Raw genomic sequence first — 23834 nt, 5'->3', positions numbered from 1 at the left:
AATAATTTGAAGTGTTTTCGTTTTTATCGATACGTTACATTATATTAAATCTGTTATTGTGACATAAAAACGAGAAAAAAAAAAAACATTATTGAAACGTTTCAAAATCACTATCGTGTTATAACGATAATTTAGTACAATTGAAATATACAAAACGTAAAACTGGTAATAAATTGAACCTCTAAAAGATTCCAAATTTTTAATTTTATTTCTCAGTACCAGATCTTTATAATACAAATTCTGAATTTTATGTTTAACATATGTCATGCATGTAGACACTGCTGTTCATTGACTTGACACATTAAAAAAAACAGTTAGATACATGTACAAAAGTAATTCAGGATGGTTTACTTAAGTAAACTCCCCGCACCCTTCGCGCCTTTCTAAAGGTCTGAAAACCAGAAGACAAGTACTCGGAGGTAGCGAGACGTGGTGCATGGAACCAAAAAAGAGTCGCGAAAGTTAAATTACTAAAACAGTTGTAGAATTAGTGCAGAGGTTTCCTGCCTGTTCCAGCGTGGCTGTCAGCTGACAACGGTGCTCGAGGGACTCTGAATTGTCTTAGTCTCCAGTGGATGTCTTCGCCTTCTCGCATGCTCCCCAGCAGCCTTTACTGGCAACCCCAGTTGTGTGCCAACGTCGGCGGCTACATCTGCAAGAAGGAAAGTCAAGGTGGGTCCATAAGCATTCCTTACATAAAACTAATTTATTTCTAATTCCAATGTCATTATTGATGTGGGAACATAACTTATTTGTTGTTTTTAACGACAAAGCGTACCGGTCACTGTCCCAACCCAAAAAATACAAACCTTACCAACACTTATACACACATTCATACTCTTACTACGCTACCCTCTCTAGTTTGAGCCCGATTTATTACCAGTCTCCCATTTCTTAGCAAGTAATTTCCTAACTGAAGCTAATTAACGTTTTAACTGAATTTCAGCTTTCAGGAAGCCCGTAGATTAGCACGTCACCGGTCCTAGCTGTAAAAACAATTTCTAAGTTATCTCTGCCTCTAGTTTCGTGAGTGTGTACGTCCTGGCCTCGTATGAAGCTACCTTCATTCTTACAGTATAATATAATTTCGAGTACATAGAGGTATGATTTAACCTGCTAGATATAAAGTGTGGGGTGGATCTGAGTACTACAAACCCACAGTGTCGGAACACGTTAATTAGATGTATTATAGATAAGCAAATATTGTGCAACAGACGTGTCAAAGAGCTCTGATAAATGTTACATTCTTTCATTATAAAGTATACTTTAAGAACGTCAAAAATAGTTTTACACTTTAAAATGTATGTTCTCATAACTCTCATAACAAGCTAGTAATAAAAAACGACGATAGGTAAATTAGTCCCTTAATCTTTTTTGGTGGCAGGTGATTCCCATGTATTTTTCAGCCCGTTTAGTAATTTATTAAGAATTTTAAAGTGTGCTAAAATGGTCGCTTGTCGTAACCATGGATAAACCACTTCCAAAGAAACCTGCGCAGAAGCAAATATCAGAGCAGCCACGCGCAGGAGGGGCACCCCTCCAGTGGCGGGGAATGGGACAAGCATCTCCTCGTCTCTGTTTTATCAGCTGTATGCATCGTGTCTCGCTCGCGCCATTTTGTTTACACTCAAGCTACTTACCTATTCTATAAATATAGTGCACATTTGAGTGTAGGCCTATGCAAGCGTAAAATATTAATTAAACACACTAATGTAGCCATAGACGCATCCATGGAGTTTGCGCTTTGGTGAAAGGTTAGCCGTTAATTGGTCAGGAGATAGAGCGAGCGGGCGAGTGCCGAGCAGTGGTGGGGATACTGGGAGAGGGCGGTATCACAGCGGCGGAGGGGTATTACCCCACCCTGAGTGAACTAAAATCGCCTACTTGTGTAGTGACCAGCACAGCAAGCTGTTCCCTTACTAACACACAACACTTGCAATTTTCGATCGTAAATATTGTCACATAGAGAGAATTCTGATGACTAGATCCACAACTTTGTGTTTCAGGCGTGGTAAAAGAACTGAATCTGAATGCAACAGTGAACGACACCGAGGGACGCCTTACCTCCCCCCGCTTCCCTGCCCCCTACCACCACAACTTAGACTACTGGGTGAAACTGGTGGCTCCGGAACTGACTAGGGTAGTTATCCACTTCTCCAGGCTGGACCTGGAACCCCAGCCGCAGTGCCTTTACGATTACCTAGAGCTAGAAGACCTCCGGAGTCGCAACAACCCTCCCAGAAAACGTAGATTCTGCGGGTACCAGGAACCTTCTTCCCTTGAAAGGTAAATATTATTATTTCCCACCAATGGTAAAACATTATAATTAGTATATAGAAATTGTATAAGCATGTCAAGTAGAAACAAAAAAACTAAGAATATATTCCAAACCACGACCAGTTGAATAAATAAACCCTAATAGCCATTACTCTAGAAGGGAGTCCGAAAATATGAAAAAATTTTTCGTTAGTCAAACTCCCTGTAGTTTTCCCTACAATTTCATGAAAAATTTATTCAATTCTGTCTATTATTACTATAGTTATAAGCATTTATACATGATAAACAAGACCACGTGGGGTCCTCATTGGAGCGGTAAAAATGTGGACAGAAATTACAATTCAGCTCTAACCCATCCCTCTAATTTTTGGCCAATGAATTCGATACAATTATTTTGAACACTCCAAAGAGACTGTAAGCCGTATTTTTTGGGGGATGGGGATTGATTGTTTGGACATTTTTAAATATAAAGGTAGGATTTTTATACCTCAATTTAAAGTTCTTTTTGACACAGATCATTCAAAAAGTTTAAAATGTATCTTGATGTAAATAAAGTATTTAAAAATCAAAAACATCTTTAGTAGATTTCTTTAATAAATACTCCATCCACCAATCCCGCTCACGGCCTTTGTCCATGCTTTAACACTCCGACATCTGCTTCAGTTATAGGAAGGTGATACAAAAGGGAGAAAAGTTAAAAAAATTGAAGCCAATTTTTCAGAGCATATCAGAAGGGATTTTACTAGAAAAAAGTTTCATGGAAAACTTAAAACCTGAAGCTAGTCCCTAAACATTGTAAAACTAGGGACTTGAAACTAGGAGTTTATGAAGCAGAGACTTGTTTCAACAAGGTTGTTGTAGTAAAATGTGAAGTTCTGAAAAGACCAGCCGGTAAAAAATGGGTTGAACCCGTGAAAATGTTTGAAGAGGCTCGTATCACCTTCAAGCCGAGAAAGCAATAAGTGAACAATACAATATGTGCGAACTTACTTCTTTTAATCTGTAACGTTGTAAAAATGCTTGTATTGAGATTTCCGTGCCGTATTATTCAAAAAGACATGGTTATTAAGGAGAAAAAATTTGCCTTTTTTCTATCTTTAATAGTTTTGAGGTTATGGGTACCGAAAGTAACATGTAGAAGATATGGCCATCAAGCCTTTCCCTAGTCTATAGAAGTATACAACGATTAAACAGTAAATAAATTGTATTAATGTTAGATAGTATGTTAATCCATTATTATAGTAGTATATGTCCAATTTCCTATGAAGAATACAATTACAGCAACACAAGCAAAATGATTTTTCTTATTAGTATTTATTATCTTGCTTATCTTTAAAAACTACATTCGAAAATAAAATGTATCTCATTGCAGACTCAACTTCGTATCCGAGAGCAACGAAGTGGTGGTCCATTTCCATTCTGACTACTCCGTGTCCGCCAGCGGGTTCGCCTTGTCCTGGCATTCTGTGGATGTCTCAGGATGTCCCCTGCACACTCTCACTGCCAAGGAGGGGCTTCTTGTCAGCCCCAACTATCCCCACTTCCTTCTGGACCATCTGGACTGTTCTACTACCATTATGGCACCAGGTCAGTGTTATTCAGTGCCCGTAAGCGGTTACATCAGCAGGTATGAGCCTCCGGAACGCCACAGTCTCTAGGAGTCTGGGAGCTCCCGTCCTCTAAGAGCCCCTGGTCTCTGGTAGTCCTCAACTTTTGGCAGCTTCCGGCATTTATAAAATCCCCATCATTGGCAAGTTTGAGCCTTTGGAACGCCACAGTCTCTGGGAGTTCCCGTCCTCTAAGAGCCCTTAGTTCTAGTAGTTCACAACTTTGGGCAACCTCCAGCATCTAGCAATTCCCAATCATTGGCAAGTTTGAGCCTTTGGAACACACAGTCTCTGGGGGTCTGGGAGTTCTCGTCCCCTAAGATTCCTTAGTTCTAGTAGTTCACAACTTTGGGCAACCTCCAGCATCTAGCAATTCCCCATCATTGGCAAATTTGAGCCTTTAGAACGCCACAGTCTCTGGGAGTCTGGGAGCTCCCGTCCTCTAAGAGCCCCTGGTCTCTGGTAGTCCTCAACTTTTGGCAGCTTCCGGCATTTATAAAATCCCCATCAATGGCAAGTTTGAGCCTTTGGAACGCCACAGTCTCTGGGAGTTCCCGTCCTCTAAGAGCCCTTAGTTCTAGTAGTTCACAACTTTGGGCAACCTCCAGCATCTAGCAATTCCCCATCATTGGCAAATTTGAGCCTTTGGAACGCCACAGTCTCTAGTCTGGGAGCTCCTGAAGAGCCCTTGGTTCTAGTAGTCACAACTTTGGGCAACCTCCAGCATCTAGCAATTCCCCATCATTGGCAAATTTGAGCCTTTGGAACGCCACAGTCTCTGGGAGTCTTGGAGCTCCTGTCCTCTAAGAGCCCTTGGTTCTAGTAGTCCACAACTTTGGGCAATTATCCTATCTGAAATCGGTTAAAAATCACTCAATATTATTATAAAAATAACAGTTCTTATAATAAAAAATCTAATCACTCGCTTCAATTTTTTTAAGGAAAATCCGATCCCCTTTTAAGCCTTATTTTGCACGTGCTCATGGGCCTCTGGCCTCTGCGAGGATCTTATCAAGCAGTATAAGTGCGAGAGTCGATACAGTACAAGGTCGATGGTACTGATAAAAAGTGCAACGTTCACAGACAGTATTCGAACACACACAAGCACATTTTACGAAGTATTTTTGTTAAATCGCCTTAAAACATTACACCAGGCTCTCGCGCTAACAAGCGAAACCCGAACATAATTCCTGCCCGCTTAAAGCGAAATGTGTTTTACAAAATAATTCGAGTTGCAGCTGCCCGGCTTAGAATAAATGACATAAACCGCTTAGGCTGTATGCTTCATTGATGATGCTATTTCCACTCTTCTAATGTCAGCGCAGCCGAGTGTTTTACTTTTATAATAACTCGCTTTATTTACTAGACCTCCATCGTGGTAGAATTTTCTGCCGAACATGTTAGATTTAAATGAAATCTGTATGACACTAAAGAGTAACTACAATATCAATCATTTTTACCTGAATTTTATTTTCGTATATTATATTCTGAATCGTATAAGAAAACTTGCCTGCAATGATGTTATAAGGATTAGTTATATAAAGTTATGTCATACTTTTAAATAACTGTCTACAAAAGTATACATACAGCACAAGAACAAGATCAACATAGAATTATAGAGTACTTTAAACAGTTTTGCGTTAGATCATCTGAGCACGACGTGAACTCCATAAATCGCCTGCAGACATCAAAGCGAACTTTGATCTGCTCTTGTACTTTGGTCTGGATTTCGGGGATAACCTGACACAATCGCAGTTCTGTTTCGTTGCTCTAAGTGTTTAATATTTCAAATATATTCTCTATGAAGTTGACTATGGAGAAATAATATCCAAAGTAGTAGCGTGGTCCAAAACCTCAACCTAACCAAACTTCTAAGCCCTTTCTCGTTGAGAAAATCAAGAAAATGTTTGCCATAAGGGGAGGTGATCCATCTTGTTAAAAAAATCACTCTTCTATTTTTATTTGTGGAAGAGCGTATTTTTCCAGCATATCGTGTTCGATAAATCTATTAATAGTGTTTATGAAGAGGTACCCTTCCAGATAAGTTACACTTATGAGGTAGACTCGTCACTAAACTTTTCTTTTAGTAGAATCAAGCTGATATTCTGCAAATGCATGAGGATTCAACTTCCTCACATACGAACGTCATGAAGATGTACCCTTCCAGATAAGTTACACTTATGAGGTAGACATAGTAGAATCAAGCTGATATTTTGCAAATACATGAGGATTCAACTTCCTCACATACGAACGTCATGAAGATGTACCCTTCCAGATAAGTTTATACTTATGTGGTAGACTCGTCACTAAACTTTTCTTTTAGTAGAATCAAGCTGATATTATGCAAATACATGAGGATTCAACTTACTCATATACGAACGTCATGAAGATGTACCCTTCCAGATAAGTTATACTTATGTGGTAGACTCGTCATTAAACGTTTTCTTTTAGTAGAATCAAGCTGATAGTTCTGCAAATACATGAGGATTCAACTTCCTCACATACGAACGTCATGAAGATGTACCCTTCGAGATAAGTTACACTTATGAGGTAGACTCGTCACTAAACTTTTCTTTTAGTAGAATCAAGCTGATATTCTGCAAATGCATGAGGATTCAACTTCCTCACATACGAACGTTATGAAGATGTACCTTTTCAGAGAAGTATAAGATTGACTCATTACTAAAAACAAAGCAGTTTATAAAATGTTGATCCAATTCATTTTCATACAGAATATCAACAGCAAATTCCTCCTTAATTTGTCATCTGGCTTCTAAGCATGTAAAACTTTAATCTTATAGCCATTAAATTTAGGACTTTTCTTCAACACTTGGTGAACTATAGAATTAGGAAGATTCTACTCATGATCACATTTCCGCATAAGCTTTTTTGCACTTAGGTACTTTGGTACTATCCGAAGACCATGCACTACTTTTGGAAGAATTTTCCTCGCCGAGGACCTAAGAAAGAGCTGACCTAAATTATATATAGAAAAGATTTTGTTTGACTTACTGTGAAAACTAAATGTCATCAAGAAGATCAGTTCTGTTTTCTGCCTTCCAAAAGGAAGCGATGTCGGCGAGAAGGAAGCCACTCAGTCCTTATCTACTACTTGCCTACTATTCGGGGGATGTTTTTCTTTCTTCACCAGAAGTGCGGGGCCATTGATGGTTAGGAGCATTTCCGATAGCTACTTCTTCTGACGTCAGATCACGTTGGTCGGTCTGGTGCGTGATTTGAGGTGGGGAAAGTAGGGATCGGAAAAGTCCCTGGCCATTAGTGCGGGCTTCAGTGGAGCCTTCCACACTCGTGGCGAAGTAAAAAGGAAAAGATCCTTCGAGGTAGTACGTAAATTTCAGCTCAGATCACATGAGCATTCTATATTTACATACGTTACATTCTATATTTATAATACGGACGTATGTATTTACTTACTAAAATAGCCTAATAAAAATATTAGATATAGTGGTCTTCTTGCTGACATCGCTTCTCTGTGCCACTTCCTGCCGGGAGGCAGAACACTAGCACCGATGGTCATAATGGCACGTACTTTTCACGGTAAGTCAAATAAAGTCGGTTCCCTGTTAGAAAACCTCTTCCAAAAATAGTGGCCTCCGCCGAATAATACCAAAGTACCTAGATTTCTTACGTTTTTTTCTTGACGGTTTCATCTCTTGTTTCTGGCCTGCCTATCTTTTTTTATCCAATAAGTTGCCTGTTTCCATAAACGTCACCATGGCTATGGTGGAAATGGTTGACTCAATGAGAATATGAAATCTGCAACAGTGTCAGATTTCAGACGCTGCACTCTGGAACCGGAAGGTGACTTGGAGCTAAACTCAATATTCCTCAAACTTTTCATCGCATCGATACATTCTGCATCATGAACTACTCGACGATACTCACTTTGCTCTGAATTCGCGGAATTTAAACTTTGCCAGATACAAAACACTTAGAATATTTATTTGCAGATGATGATTGTTATCGTAAAAACGTTAGCCACGCATTGCTAGATGACAACAGTGAATAACTTGTTAGATAAAACATAACTTTGAAAAACAGTTGTATAACGACTTGGATTGTGGATATTAATATTCCAGAATATTATGAATAAAATCATCAAACAGACATCCAAGACTATATAAAATATTTTTTATTAGTAAGCTCCGAGTGAATATATATTCAGTAAAATTTTTTACTAAATTTTTAACTATTAAGTATTATCTGGTTTGTCTAAAATAAAATCACAGTTCTAAATAAAAATAATGGATTTATTTAAAATGACAAATTAAATAGTTCAATGCTTCAGAATGTCATGACTCTCTATTTTCACAAAAGAATTGACAAACCGTTTAGTAATATTAAATAGGTCCTTTGGCAAGAAATATAAATTTCAGTCACATATATAAAACTAAAAATCAGAGCTCTCTTCTAAAATAAAATAATAAGGTTTTCAAATAAAAATCAAATACCCCTTGGAAATAACTAAAATTATAATGTTCACTTCTAACTAAGTTCAATCAAAATTCAAAAATAAAAAATAAAACTTCTCTTTCCACTAGTTGCACATTACCTTTCAAGTCTTTGCAATTCAGATACAACTCTCTCAAACAATTATTAAAGTTCAATTAATTTCCAATAAAAAATTCACAATAAAACAGTTGAAATTAAATATTAATAAAGTAATAAATTTCCAAAATTCAATCAAAGTTATTAACAAAGTTCACTTTTAGTTCACTTTTCTTGCAATTTTGAACCAAATGTAACTTGTTTGATTCTATTGTGCTTTATTGTTCATCAAGAATCAGTTATGCAGATTGCTCTGAAGTTTCTATAAATTTAATTTTTCCTATAAAAAAGACAACAAAATTAATTTAATATCATACCTGGAAGACTATTTCAATATAACGTACAATAAATTTGGTGCTTACCTCAAAATCCCTTGCAAAAAAAATTAGAAACGCGGCGCGCACTGTCATCCACTAATCTCACGATAATTACCAAAAAAGGACCGAAAATTATGAGCTGGCAGTTTTTATAGTTCCCTTTCCACCCCCTTCTGATGGACATCCGCGGTGTTCTCTCATTGGCCCAGCTGTATCCAACTTGAGAAACAATAGCCCTCTCAGATCTGACGTAACTGCGATACACAAGACAAGTTCTCATCAATTCAAGACAGTGAACCGCCTTCCTAATAATTTAAAGTTACCAGCACTAACTTGCCAAAGGATTATATATTCGTATTTATCATAACTTTTCACAATCTAATTAAAATTAAATCCCAATATTTTTTCCCAAAAATGTCATTTAATTTAAGTTTTAATAAAAAAATCAACCAATCTTCCTTTAAAAACGCTAAAAGTTGTCAACTTTAAACTAGCGATCAAATATAGTATCTATTAGCAATTAAATTTGACATTATTACTTCACACAAACCCATGTATAACAGCCAATTATTTACAAAATGTATGTTCTTTGGTTTCTCGCCTCACTTGCAGTAAAAATTGTATTCCTTAGTTTCAGATTGAGGAAAGTACTTCCTCCCATAAGCAATCTTATACAAATTTTTATTTGACATCTTGTTAAATATAGATTTGTGTGAGTTAACATGTTTTTATAAACGTAAGCAAAATTAGTAACATTGTTAATACGTAAGAAAACTGATTCTACAAAATATATCGTAGTCATTATTTTACGTCCAAAAGGTGACAAACCATAGAACTTTTCAGAAATAACTGTAATGACACTGTACACTGTAATGTTAAATGGCAAATCCAAACTTATATCATGGATTTTAAAAATAACCGTACAAAAGTCAACATGTATAAGCAATATAATAAACAAATATAAAAATACATACAGTAAGTTGTGGATATTTCAGGAAACAAGGTATATATTTTAGTACATTAAAACTTTTGTAAATTGTAGAGTTTATAGTTGTTTGTAAATGGCGTAAGAGCGTTATTCTTTCAGAATGAAGTCGAAAGGCTGAACGTAGATTAATTTATTTTATTTATTGTTTATTTTATTTTATTTATTATTATGATCAATTTGATTTATTAAAGCCGCTAAATTTTGCTTGAATGCTATAATTTTTTTGTGCCAAGATTTTGAGATTAAGTTTTGAACAGATGATACAAATATCGTTTTAGCACTTGAACTTCAATATGTGAGTATAACATTTCTGATTGTATTATGCATCAAGGTATCGATTTTGGTATGACTCCTTTTCTCCACTGTAGATACTTCTGTATCGTGTAAGGTTGTGTATTTAGGTCTAATTTACTACATCCACTATCTCCACAAGAATGTTGTGTTGATAAGAAATACTTAAGAGCTATAATATAGTAGAAACTGAAGGTTGTACATTTCTTCATGTATCCATAGTTTACCTTTCATTGCTTAAAGTTTGTTATTGTCGATGGAAGATTTAAGAGGGTATCAGGATTTCGAACATTTACCATCGTTATATGTTCAAAAGGCATAAAATAAAGTTTCGAGGATTGGAATCTATCCTCTTTACAGATGGGGGAGGTATTAATTCATATAAAAGTATGAAAAGGAGGGAAAGAAAAGGGTTAAAACATACTCAACAGCTGCTTGGAGTCAAGTCCAGAAGTTGTCGACTAGGAGCAACTTTTGGTTATGTATGAACCCTTTTCTTTCCCTTCTTTTCTTCTTTCTGTTCTTCATTTTTGTATGTATTAATACCTCCCCCACCTGACGAAGAGGATAGATTCCAATCCTCGAAACGTTGAGTTATACTTTTTGTAACCTATAACTATGGCCAATGTCCGAAATCCTTTCATTTTTTAGCATTCTTGATAGTAATATTGACCCTCTTAATGTGAATTTGCCCCGGATTGAGTATTCTGCTGCCTGTTGTTCCAGGAGGCAAAAGGGTGTGGCTCCAGATCACGGACTTCGACCTGGAGGCTCCAGACTCCAGCCTGGAGGTGAGCCTCGGTGATGGCACTCAGCTGGTCACTCCGTTCCGTGCACGTCCGCACCTGTCAGACGGTGTGTTTGTGTCCGTGGGCGAGCGTATACAGTTGCGACTGAAGACAGGCGACAGTCCTCGCGGCAAGGGCTACAGAGCAGTCTACAAGTCAGGTACGCTACACACTCAGTCCAACTATAGGTCCTAAATTATTATCAAGTTAACATAAGATTGAGGAATCACTTAGTGCAGCCAAAGTACTACAGCAGGGAAGGACGTAGCCAGCGAAGGGGTTCAAAGGATCTGGAATTCCCAAATCTCCCAATTTTTTTCAATTACTATTTTAGCAAACTATTATTATCATTTAAGTAATTCAGTATTATTGAAATTTACTGCTGAAAGATCGTTCTCAACATTAAAAAGGGTCAAGAAATTCTTAAGGAACGAATGGGACTGAGCGGTTGACTGCACTTGCCTTACTTTCTGTCCACTGCGGGAATATATGATCCGTCTTTAGACCCCCTCCCCCCCAAATATTTTCCTGGCTATGATCAATATGTTCCCAACCCATGATTAAAACCACTTCTGCTAGAGCTTATCTACACCACAGTGCCGTATAGAGATTGTTATACTCTCCATCCTGATGATGTACACCACCTCTATTTGTGTATAATGACCAGTTTGTTCTGAAAAAGTGCAAATTAAAACAGTAAATATGCACTGTTAGCGGCATTTTAGCGGGTACGGCGGTAATCGCAAGATAACCAGATCAAGCAACGTCGGGCGTGGCTGCTGCTTGGATATGTGACCGCTGAGCGATCCTGTCCTTGCAGCCCGCCTGCCCGGCCATTGGTGGTGGTTCGGAAGTCACCTTTAAGCCGTTGGTCCCCAGGTTAAGTGTTAGAGAGGTCTTCTTAGCCCTAACTTAGCCAGGTAAAATAAGACATTCTTTACTTTTTTACTTTTACATATACCAGATTTCACAAGTTTTGATTTTTAAACTCGACTCAGAGAGATTTGGTTATTGATCTGGAGATATTTCAACAGACATCAACACTCTGATCTTTTTGATTGTATTATCAAGTCCAACGTCATGAGGAATACTCCAAGGATCATAACTTCCAAGTCTATTATCATGGTTCAATGTTTAGTTGAGGCAGATGGCTCTTAAGGAATTCTTATATAAACTTTACAAACAATCCTTGTCGGTGACTAACTGTTACTAAAGGCTGCTCCAATCAGTATAACTTCAATCAAGTTTGCTTCAATCTAGACACAATTCTCTCTAACACGGATATATAATAGCATTCAATATTCTTTCTTTAGCTCTTAATGTTGTCACTGAAATTGGACAGTGCAACTTCTAAGCTTGTGTAAAAGTTCCCCGTTCCCTCAGAATCCTATGAACATTTGTGAACGTTTCTCTTTGCGGAATTCTTTTGTTTTGAAATCTTTCTGTATGTAGTCATACTGCCTCTCGCGAGTTTCCATTAGCAAATCCATGTCATTTGAATACTGTAAATGGGCAATTTGGTGTATTAAGAACTAAATACGATAATGGAGTAATAGCAAGGTAAACATTAAAACGTGTGTTTTTTCTATTGTCGGGGTGTTTTGAAAGTAGGGGTTTTATCTTTTTCTACTTGTTAATAATAAGCAAGTTTTTATTTTATAAAAATTCCAATTTATCAGTTTACGATTGTCCGCTCTTAAAACTCTTCATATCATAATTTTTAGGGCTAAACCTTTTTCTTTTACAGATGGTTACTTAAATTTAAGGTTTTTGAAATATTTCGCTTTAAATCAAAATAGCCGCCATTTTAAAAATGAATGTTGTCCAAAAATAAAATCTATAAGGAATATGTAAAATATTAAGCCCAATATCCATACCAAGTTTCATGATTTTATCACGAGTAAAAGAGGTTTTTTGTAAAAGCCCATACAGACAGATAGACGGAAAACGGAGCGAGATAGGCCATATGTTCACATGACATTATTTGTTTGTTTTTTTGACCTCCTGAAGTTGGGCTGCCTACATACGGGACACTCTGTATGTAAAAGGAAAAGTTCTCACTCACTCATCATTAATTGTTCAACTTCCCGATATCGCAGAAAGTTGGAATTTGGCACACGTATGGTCATTACTTATACAGAAAAACTAAAGCACTTTCATAATGATCAAAACTCTCTAGAATAAATCAATGTTTTTTAAACTCTTAATTTCCTAGAAAGATGAATTTTAATAGTGTTTGTAATAGAAATTTGTTTGATAGTCTTCTCAAACTGTTTGAAGATGAGTGTATAATGATACTTCAAACAACCTATTTTGACCTCCATTTGTTGCGAAAAATGAATAAATTAGTGGTATGATAGTAAATTTGAAATGTCAAGAGATAAATTCCAGATGTTATTATGTCTCATATTACTTAGGAATAATGTTTTACCACTATTTTAAGTAAAGTAGACTCATCTGTTGTGGCTTCTCTAAAGATGCCAATAAAAAGAAACATTTGAAAGTCCCAATCTCTCGAGGGAAACTACCTGCGTTCATTGAAGGAGGAGCTCTTCTTATTGAAAAACACTATTTTCTATTATTTGATTAAAATATTCACGATTATCCAATAATTTTATTTGTTTCACACAAGGCATTTTTCACACGTCATGACGATGGCACCTTTGATGTTGAAAGGCCTCGTGTGAAAAAATAAAATTATTGGATAATTGTGACTTTTCTTTTATCGAATAATAGAAAATCTTTAAGTACGGCTTCCATGTTTTAAACCAATTGCGCTGGCTAAACAATTCATCATTATATTATCCGTTATAATTCTTCGTAATAATTTACAGACATGTTTAATTTACAATGTGAAGTAGATTTTCCCGTCTGTGAGTAATAAATTTTAATCATATGATTTCTGTTGTATGTCATGAATACTATAGTACAAATGAGTCTCCTAAACAACAATGTTGGTGTGTTCCAGTACAAAGTGTGGTGGATCAGCGGATTATAGTACTTAGCAACATCAGCTCAGGCTACCTGCTCCACGTGAACTACCCTCACCCCCCTCCAACAAGCCTGGACTTCACGGACCGCCTGGTCGCCCCTCTCGGCAAGTCCATACATCTACAGTTCTTCAGAGCAGAACCTACTTTTTGTAAGTTCATCTAAACCTCACTGTAATCGCTAAGGATGAACGTACATAGAGGTACCATTATTTGGTTTGACAAATAATTTTTACTCACAGCTGGCATCAATCGCTTCTCCAAGTGTTATTTTTCATTTTAACATTTGTCGAATCTATTATATAATAATACGCTAAGGTGGTTTTCGAGCATGAAAATACATCCGGTTGGTTTGTTAAGTGATTTTAATAATAGGAATTTATAAGCATTAAAATGGAAATCACACTGTTAGTGGCGTTTGGGATCACGCTTCAAAACATAATTCTTGGTGTAACTTACGATTATAACAAATGAAATCTATATTATTGCATCAGACATTTTATAACAACGTATCGCAAACATCATTCCTTATTATCTACTACGCTATAAAATTAATAGTAGTTCTAACACATTTAATCACAGCTTCATAAATTCCTAAAATTATATAAAAAATTAACTATTTCTTAGTAATTTTCATCAGTACAATTATCAGCATGCACCCAGTGTTGACCTAACTGTTATCAATGGTCCATAAGCTCTTCCACTGAGTAGAATGCAGAATCTACATCATTTACGTATATGTAAAAAAAGTACGGGCCCAAGGCTCGATCTCTGAGGGACCCCGTGGGAGCAACAGGCGATTGCTGACTTTGGATTAGAAATTTGGACACATTGGCTTCTGTCTTGTAAATAGGACTTGAGCTAACCATGAGAACCACTCCGCACACCGTAGCACTCGAGTTTGTTCAATAAAATACTCTGATTCACACAAGTCAATATAGACCCTAAGTGTCTTTTGACGTTTCTCAATGCCTTCCAGGAACAAGGCAATAATCTTGTTATGGGATAAATTGTTGACTTCCCTGGTCTAAACCAAAATTGGTTTCCAGTAAAGATTTTATTTTCAAGGAATCCGAAAAGTTTGTCTAAAATATTTTCAAAAACTTTACTTAATACTGACAGAATTGAAATAGGCCGGTAATTTTTTGCGGAAGTTGAGTAACGTTTTAAAGACTGGAACCACCTTTTCGAACTCTGTTGGAAATACGCCACTTTCAAGCGAAAGGTTAATAATATTGTTGGTAATGGGCTAACAATGGTCTTATAATATTGTTTGATCAGCCTCATTTATACTCCATTGATGTCTTCCGTTGTTTTTTCTCGAGATGATTTGTTTTTTTATTATTATTAATTACTACATTCCAAGCTGTTTTTACAAAGTTTATTGATTGTCTCAAAATAATTTTTCACGTTGTGTGATTTTCACAGCTTTAATATCCTTTTTATATATTTTTGAGGTTCTAAAAAAACTGTGGAAGTTTTACTACTTCTGAGTAGAACTTCAAATTCTCTCTTAACGTAAGATTTCCTCGAGTAATCCACGAAAGTTCTTTTGAATTTCACTCTCAGCGATTTCTTCACTTACATTCAAGTGACTGTTTCGTTAAGAGTTTCATTGAATGGAGTCAACATCTCATTAGCATTATTTGATTATTAAGAAATTCCAAATTTTCAAAACCTATTATTTTTTTAAGGATGGCCAAATTTTGGGGACGAACAGCCCTTCTGTATGTGAAATGAGGAACGCCCTTCCTAAAAATACAAATACCGTTCCCTGGGCGCAATGGTCGGAGATAGCTGTATTCTCAATCGATACCGAGCAGTTGGATATGTTTGTGATTATATTATTGTCAATTGCAGTGTTTGATGCTGCACTCAACCTTGTAGGAGCTCACAGAATAGATCAAGTTAAATTATGCCAGGGTATCTTTAAAACGCTGAATTAGAACGTCTTTCAGAGTCTAATACATTAATTTTAAAGTCCCCTGTAATTACAAATTGATCAAATTTTGCGATAAGATAACAAAGAAGAGCCTCAAACTCCTCGAAAAAGGCACCACTAAGGACGCACGGAGATATATACGAGTCCACAATGGCGACCCCTCGAAGGAGATCCGCAAACACCTCCCCTCTATCTCTAGGTCGAGTTCTGACGCCTGGATTAATTTTAAGTTATATTTTCTAAATTTGAAATTTCGTTGCCAATGTTTGTATTACAAAATCTGCTATCCTATCAAGATAGCTACTGAATAATTATAATAGCTTACTTATAATTCCCAGTATTTCTACTTTGTACAGTAATATCTTACAGTATTTTTATACTGTAAAAGCTTTTTAGCTTTTTTAAGATCAAGGAAGGTAACTTGCGTGTTTCTATCAATACTATTAAACCAATTGCTTCTTTTTTCAAATTCTAAAACCATATTGTTTTCTTGTGAAAAGATTGAAATATTATAATAAATTACTATATATTACCTCATATAAACATGTCTTATATATCTTACCAATTATTGCGTGGTTTATAAGGAAATGTGTAGTTATTTGGTAATAAAGATATTCATTAGCGAGGTTTGGCTTATTAAACTGAAAAACTAAGTAACCCTACCAATATACTAGGATTAATAAACATGGGCAACAATATAACATATACATTGATTGCATTAATAAAAATAAGAGACGAGTTAAACCAAAAATACTTTCAAAAAACAAATACAAATAAACTGAACGAAATGAATTGATACGAAATGAATTGATACGAAGTGAATTGATACGAAATGAATAAATACGATGCGACAGCGGTAATATCCGGTATGTGAATTAATGTTCACCCGTAACTACTGCTGTGGACACTGCCAGAGAGCTGCCCTTCTGCTAAATACAAAGTAACAACTCTATGCTGAACCAGGAATCAAAACATAGATAGGTAGTTGAAAAGATGTACGAGGAGGATCCAAATTAATGAAGGAAAGCTAATGCTGTACTGCACAAGGACCACACAACTATATATAACTTTAAATGTATATAATTTTATTCAGTGTAATCAAATACATCACTGTACAATGGAATTCTTACTTTGTTTAGTCTATAATAGATATTTATGCTTTTAGTAATCATAGGTAATCTATTTTGTAACAGAGTCGCTGTTATCAGATGACGTCTAAAGACTTCTGTTACACATGCATATTAGAACATCATAGAACGAGGAAAGGTCATTTGGTACTCCAAGGTTCTGCTGTGAACGCAGTGGTATTCTGTCATCCGAATTCTTGTCTCTTCATAACCTCGTATCTCAAAAAGCCTGCAAGTACGCTAGCTGAATATTTGTACATTTGGCTGTGTTTGCAGTAGAGGACGAGGACGGCAGGGGCATCTGCCCGGACAACAGGGGCGTGATCGAGGTACGTGACAACTACGCCGACAGCAACGGTACCTGGTGGAGACTGTGCGAGACTGCGAGGGAGGTTCCACCGCTAGCCATTACCTCGTATCTCAACAGCCTGCATGTGCGCCAGCTCAATAATGCTGTGGCAGGCGCCGGCGTACACCTCAATGTCTCCGTCGTCCTCAGAACTGGTGGGTTCGTAATTGAGAATTGTTCTTTGAATTCCTATTTAATACATGGGTATACCTCAATTCCAAAATATCACCCATTAATACTCATAAAAGCAATTTAAAGAATTTTTATTTATGGTCAATATAGACAGCTGATAGAGTTTTTAAACGCAACTTGCCATGCAGTGTCCTAATATTATTAGCATGAGTAATAATCAGCTGTCATAGTTTAATACAAATTGTCAAGACAACTATAGAAGCTGCTTTGAACAGTGCGGGGGGAGTGTGTGTGTGTGTGTGTGTGTGTGTGTGTGTGTGTGTGTGTGTGTGTGTGTGTGTGTGTGTGTGCGGGCTCACTTCTCCCTCAACATTCCTTAGCACCCACTCCTCAGTCACCACTTTACTACTTGTAGGATATGTGTTAATTAACAGCTGTTTTACAAACTCAGTAATAATAACATCAGCTGTTAACAATAAACATTTGTTAAAATGTTTCTTACTTATACTAGCATTATTTAATAGATGCAATGGACTATTCTTAACATAAATTATGATATTTGTTATTCTATAACAACGAGAATAACACAACATAGCGTGATGCTCCAAAACACCAACGCAGGAAAACAAAGCAGTCGGTTCCCACTTGTGTCTTGTAAAGGAAATAGATCGAGCAGTGAAAGAGGGGGTGGCGGTAGGCGTGGTCGACCTCCTGCTTCTCCCTCCCCCTATGCGCAAGAAATCTTCGCGCAGGTCGCTTTCAAAGTGGCTCATTTGTAGTATTTTCTAATTTTTATTGTAGATGACTGCAATAGTGAACTGAAACCAATTAGTTCATTCTGGTATTTTACTTACGAACAGAACTTGTGAATGTATGCGCGGGTTGAACTCGAAATTGGGTTTCTTTGGCATTTTGGGACGGAATATTTACAGCAACTGAAGGAACGGAAACGGAAGAATCAGGCACTAACATGATTTAATGAACCATTTGCTCTGTGATTACAATTTGAGGATACAAGCGAGCGAGTTTAATCATTTATTTTTCTGTGATTTTCCCGTTGCCATCATTGTTGCCTATATGGCCAATGTAAAAATGTTTTCTAACGCTCAGCTGAATCCCATGGAGTTAAATCCACCCTCATCTAACTCAGTGTTGCATATATAGAAATGAAGGTTCATGCAAAATTTCAAGTCTTTAGGTGAGTTCGTTTTCGAGGACATATAGACTGATAGTCAGACAGACAGATATGCAATTTTCAAGTCCCTGTAGTGATAGCCTTCGCTCACGCTCACCAAATAATTGTATGGGACTTTTGCATGTCAAATCTTCTTGATTTGTATTGCAACTGTCCCGATGCTTGTTGCGGTTCTTCGATGCTTGTTCAGTTTTCAATTTTTTATTTTATAATTCATACAAAGACAATAGTCATGAATGATGTTACATTCCTACGGGACTCGTGATAGAAACTAGTTATCACTGCAGTACTGCCACTATAATAATAGTAATTAATAAATAAGTAATAGTAATCCGAATGCCAGATTACATACAAGACCACATAACCACACATAATTGCATCACAAACGTAGGCAAGCCTGTTTAGGTTTTGAATACTGTCACAGATAGTCATGCTGCTTTGAGACCAGGAATGCTCTGTTTGTGGGGGGAACTTCTCTCACCAAGGGGATACTTCATCATTTTAATGTGCCCCATGATACCAATGATGTATCCTGTACGAATCGGTTGTCTGGACTTTGAAACAGCAAGAATCTGACAATGAACACTGAAAAATTCTAAGCTGTCTTAGTATCCAACCTGATACAGCACAAACGGAACTTGACGGTACAACTTTGGATAACGGACTACATAGTAGCAATGTACAAAACCTGTTTGTAATCAGTATTGACTCAATATAAATGTTAATATTTTAGTTCTGCTGAGAGCGCAGTGGAATTCTGTCAACCCAATCCTTGTCTCAATGGCGGGAAGTGTGTTAGCAGCAGCAAGAAGTCCTGCCAATGTGTTGGATACTTTCTGACTCTATAATACTTGTAACTTCTAAAACTTGTGTAGATGTGAACTACAAGGCCAAGTTACTCCAAGGTTCTGCTGAGAGCTCAGTTGAATCCTGCCATCCCAATCCTTGTCTCAACGGCGGGAAGTGTGTCAGTAGCAGCAGCAAGAAGTCCTGTCAATGTGTTGGATACTTTCTGACTCTATAATACTTGTAACTTCTAAAACTTGTGTAGATGTGAACTACAAGGCCAAGTTACTCCAAGGTTCTGCTGAGAGAGTTGAATCCTGCCAATCCCAATCCTTGTCTCAACGGCGGGAAGTGTGTCAGTAGCAGCAAGCAAGAAGTCCTGTCAATGTGTTGGATACTTTCTGACTCTATAATACTTGTAACTTCTAAAACTTGTGTAGATGTGAACTACAAGGCCAAGTTACTCCAAGGTTCTGCTGAGAGCTCAGTTGAATCCTGCCATCCCAATCCTTGTCTCAACGGCGGGAAGTGTGTCAGTAGCAGCAGCAAGAAGTCCTGTCAATGTGTTGGATACTTTCTGACTCTATAATACTTGTAACTTCTAAAACTTGTGTAGATGTGAACTACAAGGCCAAGTTACTCCAAGGTTCTGCTGAGAGCTCAGTTGAATCCTGCCATCCCAATCCTTGTCTCAACGGCGGGAAGTGTGTCAGTAGCAGCAGCAAGAAGTCCTGTCAATGTGTTGGATACTTTCTGACTCTATAATACTTGTAACTTCTAAAACTTGTGTAGATGTGAACTACAAGGCCAAGTTACTCCAAGGTTCTGCTGAGAGCTCAGTTGAATCCTGCCATCCCAATCCTTGTCTCAACGGCGGGAAGTGTGTCAGTAGCAGCAGCAAGAAGTCCTGTCAATGTGTTGGATACTTTCTGACTCTATAATACTTGTAACTTCTAAAACTTGTGTAGAGGTGAACTACAAGGCCAAGTTACTCCAAGGTTCTGCTGAGAGCTCAGTTGAATCCTGCCATCCCAATCCTTGTCTCAACGGCGGGAAGTGTGTCAGTAGCAGCAGCAAGAAGTCCTGTCAATGTGTTGGATACTTTCTGACTCTATAATACTTGTAACTTCTAAAACTTGTGTAGATTTGAACTACAAGGCCAAGTTACTCCAAGGTTCTGCTGAGAGCTCAGTTGAATCCTGCCATCCCCAATCCTTGTCTCAACGGCGGGAAGTGTGTCAGTAGCAGCAGCAAGAAGTCCTGTCAATGTGTTGGATACTTTCTGACTCTATAATACTTGTAACTTCTAAAACTTGTGTAGATGTGAACTACAAGGCCAAGTTACTCCAAGGTTCTGCTGAGAGCTCAGTTGAATCCTGCCATCCCAATCCTTGTCTCAACGGCGGGAAGTGTGTCAGTAGCAGCAGCAAGAAGTCCTGTCAATGTGTTGGATACTTTCTGACTCTATAATACTTGTAACTTCTAAAACTTGTGTAGATGTGAACTACAAGGCCAAGTTACTCCAAGGTTCTGCTGAGAGCTCAGTTGAATCCTGCCATCCCAATCCTTGTCTCAACGGCGGGAAGTGTGTCAGTAGCAGCAGCAAGAAGTCCTGTCAATGTGTTGGATACTTTACCGGTACATATATATTTTTATAGTACGTTTATATTTCATATACGTGTCGAATATAAAAGTAAAATTAATTATGACTCCAACAATATTATATATTACCTTCAATGTTAACCCTGAGTCACAAAGACATTGATCTTTCTAAAAAAAAAAAACCCTGTTACCTGTATTTAGAATGGAAAGATGGGCTGCCATAAGGAACAGAGTAGATCTTTTCCATGCCAATTTTCATATTAAAATATTACTATTTTCTCATTGAAAGGAATATAGAATCTCTAAGCATGCTATCATGTGAAGCTTTGTAGCTTAATTTTTACTTAAATTAAAACCTGAAGACATAAATAATAGTATTGTAATTTACATCAATATACGCAATTATGCCTTAACTTGTAAACGGGTGCAAAGAATTGAACATCTCGGTACAATATCTGCGTACATTTGCTCAAATACTAGAAGTAAAAGAATGCAGGATTTAACGCTCAACTGTAAAGTTTGCTTGAACCGAATAGTAGTGTTTTGCCAACATTTTTAGTCTATTATAAAGTTTGATTCAAACAGACTGTGGATGGACTTGTTTTATGATTCAGCCATCTCCAAAATCATTAAAATTAAGACAGCAAAAACTGTACATAACAATACCAAATTTAGCAAATTAGGAAAACCGTTTATCATAAAATTTGTAAAATTGTTCCACAATCTGTACTGACGTTATATTGTAATAATGTAATTTCACGGTGGTGGAACAGTGTGGTTCCCTACTGAATGAACATACTGGTGACTGGTGCTATGTGTAGGGATGTTTTGTGCGTTGACCCTGTGCGAGCTGGACCCTTGCCTGTTCGGCCGCTGTGAGCTGACAGCCACGGGGTTCCGCTGTCATTGTAACCGAGGCTACGAGGGCGAGGCCTGCGACACGAGGCAGCATCCTTGTGCCCACAATCCCTGTGAGGGCAGGGGCGACTGTGTGGAGAGTCCTGACTCGAGTTTCCACTGCCGCTGTCACGCGTGGTGGGAGGGTGAGTACCGTCCAATCTTGTCATCATCACCAGACGAAGAGGATAAATTTCAATCTTCGAAACGTTGTGTTCATTTTGTAGCACATAACGATGGTCAATGTCTGACACGCTTCTATCCATTGAAATCTTCCATCGTTTGATCAATTGAAGCATTAAGAAACTTTAGTAAATGTTGAATTATGTACTAATGTGAATGTCTAACACTAAGATGAGGGTGAACTGGTGCTAAACACAAAGTTCACGTATCTTGAATAAATTTACAAATTTATTACTTCGATCTCTTGCGGGTTCAAAGTATTTAACAACATACAGAACGCTTTGCAAGCCAATGTTAGTAAGCTAGGTGTTTTTGATCATAAATGTACCTATGTACTGGATTGTAACTGATCGGCATCATTGCCAGACACATCCTGAGTCTAACTGTCTTGACAGGTAAGAGATGCGAGAGACGCATGATGCACATCCCGTACAAGCCACTGTCCCAGCGCATGCTCCAGGAACCCTTCTGGCTGGGCCTGATCACGGTCACGGTAGTACTAGGAGTCCTCGGGCTCTTCTGGTGCGCCAAGCGCCACTTCCCGGAGAAACTGGAGAAGCTCCTGGCTGAGGAGGCCGACCGCAACCGCCACTGTGAGTACACTCTTTGTCGATGCTAAGTAAACTCTACATTACCAGTTGTGATTATACAGTAGTTAAGTCAAAGACGTATGAAAAGTCATGTCTCATTTTATAAATCGACCTCTAAATAACGGATCTTAGAAAAAATAAAATTCACAGCCCATCAATGTGTCCCGAAACTGGAGAAGCTATAGCTCTCCCCTAATTGTTCTTGCTCTGAAATTTCCTACCGCACAAACAATATTGTAGTTTGCTAGAAGACTCCTTCATTTCACCCCTTGGTACTTGAGAGACTATAGCTCTCCCCTGAGATCTCCTGTTCCACAAACAATAATGAACTGTGCTGGAAGACTTCTTGCTTCCACATCTTGGTATTGGAGAAGCTATAGCTCTCCTCTCATTGGTCTTGCCCTGATATTTTCTGTCCCACAAACTCTGATGTACTGTGCTGGAAGACTCCTTGCTCCCACCCCTTAGTACTGGAGAAGCTATAGCTCTGCCTTTATTTTTCTTGCCCTGAGATCTCCTATCCCACAAACAATAATGTATCTTAGCGAATGTCATCCAGATCCAAATAATATTGACACCATACCAATGTGTACTGGCAGTGAAGAGCCTGTAGCTCTCCCCTCATTGTTTTTACCCTTAGACCTCGATAGCATCTTGACAAAGATGTCTGTGTTGTCTGTGTTGACAAAGATAGCAGGTTAGGAATAATTCCTATGAATAATTATTCTAGGAATAGAAATCATAACGCTCTGGTATGACTTGTTTATTTTAACCTAGATTGTAGTTATTTGTTAGGTTAGTTTTTTAGCTATTCACTTGAGGAAGATATCAGATTTCAGATCTGGAAACTTAGTGTTACTGATTGTTTTGTATCAGTGAATGATGGCAAATATCCGGAAAGTTCTATTTCCTTAATAAAGATTCCGGTTCATGTAATCCAATAACTGAAAGCTTTCCTAAGAACTAGGATGGTACGTAATGTGGTGCAATGCGCTAAGCCAACTTTGGATTATTTACTATAGATAAACCGCTCGCAAAGAAACCTGCGCAGAAGGAAATATCTAAGCAGTACGCGCAGGATGGACACCTCTCTAGCCGTGGAGAGAGTGACAAGTATCTGTTTTATCAGCTGTGTGGATCGCTCGCGCCATTTTGTTTACACTGGAGCTACTTACCCATTCCCATATTTTTGTTTGCAGGTATA

General features: G+C 37.7%; 1 protein-coding gene across 1 annotated transcript in view; it reads left to right on the top strand.

The window, feature by feature from the left end:
* LOC124355534 overlaps positions 1-23834 on the top strand; it is a 248782-nt gene that overhangs the window by 203451 nt on the left and 21497 nt on the right. Inside the window, exons 12-24 of the mRNA XM_046806698.1 lie at positions 517-672; positions 2007-2286; positions 3650-3864; positions 10776-10997; positions 13806-13979; positions 17173-17400; positions 19448-19585; positions 19799-19915; positions 19975-20091; positions 20151-20275; positions 20780-20996; positions 21782-22003; positions 22436-22633. Coding sequence (XP_046662654.1) covers positions 517-672; positions 2007-2286; positions 3650-3864; positions 10776-10997; positions 13806-13979; positions 17173-17400; positions 19448-19585; positions 19799-19915; positions 19975-20091; positions 20151-20275; positions 20780-20996; positions 21782-22003; positions 22436-22633 — 2409 coding nt within the window. The remainder of the gene's footprint in view (positions 1-516; positions 673-2006; positions 2287-3649; positions 3865-10775; positions 10998-13805; positions 13980-17172; positions 17401-19447; positions 19586-19798; positions 19916-19974; positions 20092-20150; positions 20276-20779; positions 20997-21781; positions 22004-22435; positions 22634-23834) is intronic.

The sequence above is a fragment of the Homalodisca vitripennis genome, chromosome 2 (assembly GCF_021130785.1).
Source record: "Homalodisca vitripennis isolate AUS2020 chromosome 2, UT_GWSS_2.1, whole genome shotgun sequence".
Classification (NCBI taxonomy): domain Eukaryota; kingdom Metazoa; phylum Arthropoda; class Insecta; order Hemiptera; family Cicadellidae; genus Homalodisca; species Homalodisca vitripennis.
Note: the sequence above shows the minus strand (reverse complement) of the source record. Positions and strands in the feature narration are given on the sequence as shown.